General features: G+C 33.4%; 1 protein-coding gene across 1 annotated transcript; it reads left to right on the top strand.

The window, feature by feature from the left end:
* The first annotated feature begins 4,740 nt into the window (after positions 1–4,740).
* On the top strand, positions 4,741–6,355 carry PHYBLDRAFT_76985 (hypothetical protein). Its single transcript, XM_018443213.1, has 5 exons — positions 4,741–4,860; positions 4,950–5,023; positions 5,126–5,146; positions 5,248–5,725; positions 5,865–6,355. The coding sequence occupies exons 1-5, from the start codon at positions 4,789–4,791 to the stop codon at positions 6,078–6,080; spliced, it is 861 nt and encodes a 286-aa protein (XP_018296940.1). The 5' UTR covers positions 4,741–4,788; the 3' UTR covers positions 6,081–6,355.
* The last annotated feature ends 4,455 nt before the right edge of the window (positions 6,356–10,810 follow it).

Below are 10,810 nucleotides of genomic sequence, written 5' to 3'. Positions count from 1 at the left end.
AATTCAATTCAATCAAATCCAAATATATGTATCAGTGAGTTAGTCAGTTAGTTAGTTAGTAAATGTGAGATACAAGTAGGAGTAGGATAGAGAGAGAGAGAGGGGGGGCTTTTTTTTCTTCTTCTCTTTTGGTCAATTCCAAATATACTTATTTTATTGGCCAAGGTTTGTTTGGTGGCGTAAATTTCCATATTGATTCAAACACAAAGATATTGCACATATGGATACAACCATAAAGAAATATATATATATATATATAATATAAAATATAATAAAGTGAGATTATATGACATGGAAAACCAATGCTGCCCTGAATGCATGTTGTGGCTTGTCTTTTGGTAGATCTCAAAGAAGGAACGTGCACATTAGATTGGCTTTTTAAAGTATATAGAAATCCCACCACAGCTACCACAACCAACTACCATTATTACCACTATTGCCGCCAGAAAACACCACTATTACTACCTATTATTATTATCTGTATTTCTTGTCCCTCCAATTTGCAGAAACAGTATAGTATAATAAGATTGGCAGTTTTTGTACACCTTGAGAATAATTCTAAAACAGAAGCTTGTACACACACAGAGCCCTTTTTTTGGTTTGTGTGTGTGTGTTGTGTCTAAAGTGTCTAAAGTGTCTAAAGTGCCTACATATGGACTTTCTATCAGTTTTACAGGGCTGCCAGACACCACGTGCCTTGTAGACAAACCTGGCCAGGCAGACAACATAAAATAAACAATACAATACATTATAGTACAAAATGTACGTATATAATGATAATAATGATAAATGGATCAAAGGGGATCATACAATAGGATAGAATACTCAATATAAATACAAATTTGAATAGTCAAAGTCTATATGTCTTGATACCCATCTGGAGCAATATGAACCTTGACCCTGAGTAGAATCACACAAGAAAAGTACAAGTACATGTAGTAGCAATAGCAGTAGTAGCAGTAGCAATAGTACTATTATTCTATACAACCTATATATGTATATATGTATGTATAAATATCTCATAGTTGTACACACTTTGGACATAATATACATACATATAAAATATATATTATTATTATTATTATCTATTTTACTAAGTATTATATATTTTTTCTACTTGGTTTTTATAAACTGTACTTCTTTTCATTCTTCCACTCTTTTTATTTTATATCTTTCTTTACATTATTATCATTTTCTCCCTCTCAAATTACATAATTTTTTTTTAGACTCTTAATGTCAAGTTTGAATGCTGATTCAGTGTCTCATTGGCTTCCTCTGCCGGTCGACACAACATTAGAAGAGGATTCATTCGCAGATCTCATTCGACTCTACGACACTCGAGTATCGAACCTTCGAGGAGAGACTAGTCAAAGGGTAAGTTTTCTCTATTTGTTTGTATTTAAAATAATAAAAATAAAAATAAAAATAAAAAATAAAAAATAAAAAATAAAAAATAAAAAATAAAAAATAAAAAATAAAAAATAAAAATTAAAAGGGAAGGAGATAGGATTATCAAAAGAGATAGAATATGCGTGCAGTAAAAGAAGAATTGCATGTAAAAACACCTCAAAAGGAAATTTGACAAGGACGCGTCTAACGTGCAATTTCTTTGGGTTTGATTAACAGACAAGTCATTTCGACGAAGCACTTCGTATCAGACAAGCACTGGCAAACGAAGTGCTGGCGAAGCACTCTAGTAGCAATCCAGAGGCCGACGCTTCAGACCTGTCAGGGAATCCAACTGCGAATGTAAACGTGAGAGTGCCTCCCGTACTACTGTCGAATGATTCGGCATCAGTTGAGCGGAGATCGACGGCCAATCTATTACGTAGATCCTCCAGCTATTTCTTATCCAAGCTTGATTTCCTAAATCCTTATAATCATCACCAAACCAACAACAACAACAGCAACAACAGCAGCAGCAGTCGAAGCAGCAAAACCAGCAGCAATAATAACGATAGAAGTTCAAGTCAAAATGGACAAAGACAAATAGAGCCAAAAACTAATCAAATCAATAATAATAATAATAATAATAATAATAATAATAATAATACCGCCGCCGCCAATGCTACCACTACCACTACCACTACTACTATTACAACTACTATTAATACATCACCAGAATCAGCAACTGCACCAGCACCAGCACCAGTAACAGCAAAAGCATCAGCATCAGCATCAGAACTAGCATCAACATCAGCATCAGCAAAAGTACCAGCACCAGTACCAGTACCAGCACCAGTACCAATAGCAATACCAATAACTACAGCACATGTATCTGTACCTGTACCTGTACCTGCGCCTGCACCTACAGCAACCGAGGCTGTCCGAAGTCTGGGATTACTTTCACCGAGAGAACATAATACTAATAATCAGAGCATTAATCTCAATCAAAGACAGACTGGCATTTCGTCACCCTCGGCATCATCTGGTTCTTCGCCTTTACCGGCCATAATTGCCATCAATACGACAATTAGCTATCCACAAGTACCAATCAACCCTCATTACCCCACAGTCCCACCCGTAATTACTCAATACCCACCAAAGCCACTCCAATACTCGCCTGTCGAACCCCTTGAAAACAGCTCACCTCAGGATGACGGTCAGGGGCTCAGGAAGCGAGCGATTCACCGGATCTCCCTTCCATTCCTCCGCCTTCAAGCGACGGAACGAGAGCACAGACGACGGTCTGAATCCGACCTTTCGCAACACAGGTTCGGGCCGATTGGAAAAAAGGCCAAACGCCTCACTCAGTGGCTAGTCTGTAGTCCGTCAAAGAAGTCTAGAAACAAGCAAAGCGTATCCGTCTAAAATCGATCATCATTTCACACCTCGAAATCCGGCTGGTTCGGTTGAGAGAAGGAAAAAAATATATAATTCAAACGAAAGAAAGCACAAAGACCTATCTTTATTTTAACTATTACTATTATCTAACTTCATTTAATTTAATTTAATTTATTACTATCATCATCACTCTTCTTTCTCTTCTTTCTCTCTTTACCTTACACCCATTATATGCACTGATCCTTTTTTTTTTATCATCATCTTACTTCCTTACGCTTCCTATTTTGTTAATACGCACTTCTTTTCTCCTTACTCTCTAAACCTATATGCCTACACTTCCTCTTCTTCTTTTTTTTTTATATATCCTGTACCAATCTTATATCCTTTTCTTTTTCTTTCTTTAATCAAATAACACTACTTGTAATATTTCACTATCATTATATATATAGTCAATATAAAGTTTTGACTTTGCTTGTCATCCATAAACCTTGTAACCCTTTGTAGTAACATGGCTTATAATTTTCCTCGCGGACCAAAACGGATCACTATACTAACACTAATTAATTATATTGTATATATATATTTATTGTTCTCTGTGTACCAAAAAAAAAAATCAAATTTTACGAGCTATTTATACATCGGCTATTTTGACCCGTTCCAAGAATCATCATCGTTACCACTATACAAAATATTACTATTGACTTGCTTTTCCCTCTTATATGTATAGGGTGTACACAATACTAACAAACGGATTTTGTATTCCCCACCACCACCACCATCATCATCATTTGTCTTTACCTATCTCTTTTGATATATATTTATTCTTGTTATTTCGGACACCTTCCAGATGCTCTCTTTTTCTCTTAATTCTTTTGGATACCAGTCTAAATCTATTACATCTCTTGGTCAACCCTTTATTTTTTTTTTATTCTCAAAAAAGAAGAATAATGTATATACAGTTGGTGTGGTCAGATCGAGAAAAAAATATATAAGAGAGAGAGAGGAAACAAAGGCTAGAATGAGTTTATCCAATAAAATCCATTTCCATCTGTCCGCACCGATTTTTTGGATCTTTTTTTTTTTTTTTTTTTTTTTTTTTGAAGGAAAAAGAAAACTTTAAAAAAAAAATTCTGGTCTTTGTTTTATGTTTAATGAATCTCCTTTTTATTTTTATTTTTTTGCTTCTTCATCTCACCTTGCTCTTCTTCTTTCTTCTTCCTTCTTTTGCACTGAATATTTTTTGATACTAATGACGTCCACCAGTCAAAAACAAAATAAAAAACTGGTGCTCATAGTGAGAATAATCGATTATATTATATATATAATAGTAATAATAATGCTAATACTTTGTTGATGGTTTTGTTGAAAGATATCTTTTGGTTTAATAAAGAGTGTTGCTTTTAGAAATTTGCTATCAAAAGATTGCTACAACTCAATACACACACATATATTATCTCTCTTTCTACTATATCGAACTTTGGCTATAATACATCGGGCTAGAAGCGGGCTAGTGGTCCGGGTTACGAAGAAGGCTAATGTTTCGGGAATGAACCGGGCCTAATGAACCGGGTTTAATTTGTTGTTGTGTTTTTATTAAACTCGGTTCACACCACCCTTTATTGCCCACTCAGTATCTCTCTCCGTTTCTTTTTTATTTTATTTTTTGAATAACCAAATACAAGATGAGATAACTCAATATCTATATTCGTATATCTAAAAAAAAAGTATCGTTCAAGCAAGTTAATCGAATGTCTTTTGCTGTTGTTCTTTGGTCGGACGTTCACTCCGTTACCATCTTCAATGTCTATATTTGTACCTGTACTATTGAACAAATTAATCGATCATTTTTTCCTTTTCTTTTTTTCTTTTTTTTTTTTTTTGTTCTTTCGGACATTCACTCCGTAAACACCTATAAAATTGTTCAAATTTGAACCATCCAACAACTCTCTCTAACAACAATAAATAACAATAATTTATTATACAATATAAATATAATATACCACCATGGCAGACTTGGCACAAATCGGTCTGTCAATCGTAATGGTCCTTGGGCCAGTCATTGGCTATGTTGACCAAGTAATTAAGAACAACATATAAAGTCATTTTGCAGATTTGTACATTCATTAACTTCATTTCATTCTCTCATGTGATTTCTTAATTAATAGTATTTCATCATCAAAAGAAAAAAATCAAGTGCAGGATTCAATTCCTTGACATGTGGAATCCTCTTATTTGCAAAGTAAGTTTATAAATATAAATTTATATGCACAACATAACATGTATGTAAAATATTAACCAAATATACCCTTACATATCTTTATTCAATTTTTTTTTTTTTTAGTATTTTGCGAGTATACTTTTGGCAAGTAAAATACAAGCACAGATACTAACAATAGCTTACATTCATATGTATACATGCCAACATTTATGTGCCTTGATAATAATACCCTTGGTGTTTTGTAGGATTGGAAAACGATTCGATACGACCTTACTTGTCCAATCGCTCGTAATGATTGCCGCCCAACTTATTTTGCTCGAAATTGTAGTACGATACAACCAACCATCACACCAAGCCACTCGCTATGACAGCATTAGTTCCACACCCACCACCAGCACCTCTAGTATCTCTAGTGCTAATTATAGTAATGATAATAATGAAGATGATGCTTCTACCAGCCAGGAAAACCCTGCCGTTGGCTTTAATTTCCTGCCACAGACCTTCTGGGCATGGAACCACTACCTGTCTTACATAAACTGTATCCTCTGTTTCACAACCGTAGTCGGCGTGCTGTTTATCCTGCTCAGTCGATATTCTAGCTTTGTCGAAACTATTGGTGTCATCAGTCTCGGAATCGAAAGCACTTTGCCACTACCCCAGTGTATTTCCAATTGGAAACGACGATCCACTTTTGGATTTAGCCTGCTTGTGATCGGAACTTGGGTAATGGTTTATATCTTAGTATCATTTCCCTTCTTTTTTTTTTAAAAAAAAAAGATCTTTCAATATATCTTTTATATATGTATTGATTATCTCATACTTATATTGATATATATCTTTATCTTTATCTTTATCTCTGTAGGTTCTTGGTGATAGCTTCAAGGTGTTTTATTTTTTACACACCAATTCTCCAGTTCAATTTATCATTTGCGGTTCCATTCAAGTTGCCATCGACAGCTTTATCGTATTTGAATTCATCCTGTTCTCGGCAAAGGTCAAGAAATGGCTCGGTATTTCCCGTCCATTATTAATCGATGGTCAAGTTGGAGACGAAGCTTCTGAACCTCTCCTTGGATAATGGTTAATCATCCTGCTAATCTTAATCTTAATCTTAATCTTAATGCTATTACCAATACCAATCAATATTAATGAAACATAGCAGTGATAATAAAATTACACATAGATTTCTTTCTTTCTTTTTTATAATAATCAAATTAACTTGTACATGTTCTGAACTGGATTGTTTTCATATAGTTTAAAAAGATTTCTAAATCAAGTTCAATTGAATTATATATATATACACACAAAAGTATCTATATCTATATATTTTAAATAATAAATAATAATAATAAAATCAAAGGATTGTTTAATGACTGAAAATAAGTAAATACCTCTTGGTGTCATTACCTAAGATCTCAAGGAAATGCTCTTCACTACGTGTTCAAATTCTACCATCTTCTTATATCAGTCATCTCAGGCTTACTATCACTCCCTTTTTATCTTTCTGCTTGGTTTCAAGTTGTTTTAATGAGGAGTTGCTTTACAGCTATTTTCTCTCTTCAATTGAGCCATTCTAACTCAACAGTGTCATACATTTTGTTGGAAGTTCCTCAAATTTTCCTAGAATCAGACACCCAGATATCATACGACTTTAAGTAATATTTATCTAGTACTAGTACTCAAAGAGCTATATGTATATACAAGCGCAATAAATAACTTTCTATACGACTTTAACTACCCTTTACCAAGATTATCAGCCTTGTCGTATTAGTGATTAACCTATTAATTGGCTTGGAATTGAGAGACAATTGTTATGATAATGAGGTAGAAAAAATGGCCATTATGCCCTTGTTAACATACATTATTATGAATAATTGGGTAACAAAATATTTATATATATATATTGTGTTTTGTTTTGTTTCCAAGGTTCTTACTGCTATAAAAGAGGATTTACGTTATGATTTACTTGAATTTGAGCTTATTCTATTAAAGCAAGCATATTCAAAGAACAACTTAGTAGGTTTGCCGCCTCAACAATGCGCTTAAGAAAACATATACGTAAATCTTGTCGCAAGTAAGAGTTTGCAGAGGTATTGGGAGCATCTTACATTATGTGTCCAAATTGTAGAGGAAGTTTAACACACGAGTTTACATTTTTTGATAATCGTATCCTGATCCTTTAGGACAGATACTCTGGGCAAGCAGATGTGTAGAGATCTGAATACTTTTTTTACTTGATCAAGCTTATTCTCGGTAGTCCGCTCTTTACATTCTTTCTTTGGCTTTAATGTTATGCCATACAACCTTTTCGCAGTTGATTACTTGACTTTTTGAAACAGAGAAGTGTGACTTTTGAAGATTAACTTCTTTCTACTAGTTATGAGAGTGTCTTTGAGAGTGATCAAGATCATACTTTATTGTATATAAGAGTCCAGTATGTGAAATAGAAGAAAGTAAAGTAGAAACCCCAAGGCAAATAATCATATTTATACTAAACTTTTTGATATGCTAATATAATAATTGATACCATGTACCATATAATAATCTTTTGCAAAGAGCAAATTTATATCTCTAGTTGAGATTATAATACACGTTAGCCAAGAGCCGCTTTATATAATTTATGCTATAAATCTTAAGAGAAATATCAGGTAGATATGTCTTTACTTATCCAGAGTATAAGGCCCAGTTTTAAAGGGGTAATGAAACATCAGGGTTTAGAATATTTTCGCAAAATTTGTAATTCACTTGGCTTACACCTACGTTGATGGTTTGACGGATTAGCTAGCAGGTTATCTAATAAAGAGAAGACGCTTTAACGATAGATTTTTATTTTATTTTATTTTATTTGAAGTTTGGTATTGTTTTCTAATGCTATACATGCTCTAGCAGCCAATAGAGTCGCTTAACAAGATATGCAAGTGCTCTACTCACAAAAAGAAAAGTAATTGAACTAAAAAGTTTACTTTTTTTGCACTCATGTAAAGTATATAATTTACGTATGAGAAATTGGTCAATCTTTTTTTTTTGCAGTGGTAGTTTTACACTTTTTTCTTTCTATTTGAGAAAATATTTATCACAGTATCCGCCTAAATATGAGAGGGAAGAGAAAAACATGCAAAAAAGAAAAGACAAATGACATGAAAGTTAAGAATAAGTAACTAGGTACTGAAGACTCTTAAATTGGGAACGAATTTCAGCAGGGATAAGAACTGCAAAGAGATATTGCCTTTAGAAACCTTGGCCATCAATTTATTGATTTTGAATACACAACGATACCAGACAAAGTCTGTCTTCATATGCATGATTTTGGGCGGACACAGATGGTAGAAGCTGACGGGGAACAGTGGAGATTTTTGACATAAGGCCCAGGCCCGCACATGCGTTCAATATTTTGAGATTACTTGTTTACACTTCTATTGGTAAGATTGGAACAAACTCCACAGGCAAAAATTGCTAAAAGACTACCTGCTTAAAATTGTTACATTTTTCGCCTTTTCCTTAGGCCTCTAACTCCACGTTTTTCATAGAGAACGCCAAAAATGGGTGAAAGTCGCAGTGAGTCAAGCCAAGTGACTTGAGAGGCGAAGTATTTTTTTTAAGATATAAAGAAGAAAGAGAATAATGATCGGTGTAACTTTTATGAATCAATGTTAACGAAATTGTTTTCTAGCCAAAAAGAAAAGGACTGCCGAGAAAATGAATGACAATTGGGTGTCTAATTTCTGCACAGCCTGGTACTTTCTATAACCATAATGGAGGTTTTGAGAAGGCTAATGATTGAACCACAGAAGATTCAGATTATCATGCTGCCCTTTTCGTTACTTCGTCGTCCATAGGACTATATGCTTTTTTGCAGATATCAGATTAATTTTTTTTGTCTGATAGTTCGGGTACGATCCTCGTTATCTCCCACTGTGAATCTCTTTTTAACAAAATCAAGACAGTAAAAAAATGTAATAATAAAACAACAGCCAACCGTATTATTATTATAGACAAGCTTAATGGCACACTGTGAGTTGGATATATAGTCGAAGTATAAGTTCAGCGACAAGAAAATGAATATCTGTAGAAGGACAATTTTAGTAAAGAACAAATTAAAGAGATCTAGTTAAATACTTTGGGTCATTTTTACAGACACACCACCGCCACTTCAAAGTTGATTTGAATGAGACACCACACAAATCTGGAACAGCAAAAATATGGACGGAATTTTTATTTGTCTGCCAAATTAAGGGGACACTTTTGTCCAATTTACACTGTTTTCCAGTTTTCCAATTTTCCAGATTTAGGACAATATTTTTGAATGAGCTATACCAAAACCAAACCCCGTCGTGCCATAGTGAACTGAATGAACCACTTGACAAATCCCGAGAGCAAAAAATTTGGGACAAAGTGTGAATTTGCCCATCAAATTAAGTGTACACTTTTGACCAATTTACTATGTTATCGGGATATCGGGCTATCGTGATTCAGGATTATATTTTTGAATGAATGCCTCATTAGAAAATACACCTTGTCTACCTTACCAAGGAACACAAGTATAATAAGACAGCTCTCAAGTGTAATATAGTAGTACCAAAAACATTATTAATAATATTTTTTAAAGACAAATGTAAGATCAAAATCAAAAAGAGACAAAAACATAAAGATAGTATCAAAGTCAAATGAGATCAAAATTTATTGTTCAAAGATTTTTAAAAGGGGAATATAAGTTAAGTTAAATTAAATTAAGTGTACTAAGATATTCCAGGCCATGCTAGTCCAGTCGAGTCCAGTCGGTTCCAGTCAAGTCCAGTCGGTTTTTTTTTGGTCCATTTGATTTTTCTTTTGATCTTTTTTTTTGTCCGTTTTTTTTTTCTTTTTTTTTTGTCCAGTCAATATAAGCTAAGAGTGATAGGAGGAGGAGGATTTTGGTGTTGAAAAATAATAAAGGGGATAATTTGGACTTTTTGTTTTTTTTCTTGTTTTTTTTTGATTCTTTTTTTGATTCTTTTTTTTTTTTTGTCCAGTCAATTTCACGGAATAGTAATAAGAGGATGATTTTGATATTGAAAAGAATAAAAAAGATAATTTGGACTTTTGTTTTTTTTTTTTTTGCTTTTTTTTTGTCCAAACACAGCACACATAATAAAGGGAATAATTTGGACTTTTTGATTTTTTTTTGTCCGAACACAGCACACATAGTAAAGGGGATAATTTGGACTTTTTGATTTTGATTTTTGATTTTGATTTTTTTTTTGATTTTTTTTTACTTCTTTTTTTTTGTCCAGTCAATTTCACATAATAGTAATAAGAGAAGGGGGTTTTGGTATTGCTCTTTTTGCTCTTTCTGTTTTTTTTTGAGCATTTTTTTTTTGTTTTTTGTTTTTGATCAAAGACTTCATTTGCTTTGTATGTATATATGTAAAAAGGGATTTCATACCTTGTCCTGATCCAGAGTCTTGTTCCAGTTCGCAGCTTTGCTTCAATCCAGGTCCAGGTTCCAATGCAGTGTTCTTCCGGTTTGTTCATCTTTTTTTTTTTTTTTGCTTTTTTTTTTTGCTTTTTTTGTTTGCTTTTTTTGTTTTTTTTTTTTGCTTTTTTTTTGCTTTTTTTGTTTTGGTTTTTTTTTTGCTTTTTTTTTTTTTTTTTTTTTTTTGAAAAAAAGGAGGGCTTAAAATATGCCTGGGTAATTTTTGGACAGGACTTAATATAGGCCTCAGGGTCGGATTTCTTTTGATCCTTTTGGAGGGGAGGACTTAATGGGCCTGAACATTTCTGAAAGGTTTTGGTCTACCCCCCGGTTTTTGGATTTGATCCTTTAGGAGG

Source organism: Phycomyces blakesleeanus (assembly GCF_001638985.1).
Source record: "Phycomyces blakesleeanus NRRL 1555(-) unplaced genomic scaffold PHYBLscaffold_3, whole genome shotgun sequence".
NCBI lineage: Eukaryota > Fungi > Mucoromycota > Mucoromycetes > Mucorales > Phycomycetaceae > Phycomyces > Phycomyces blakesleeanus.
This window is presented reverse-complemented; position numbering and strand designations above follow the sequence as displayed.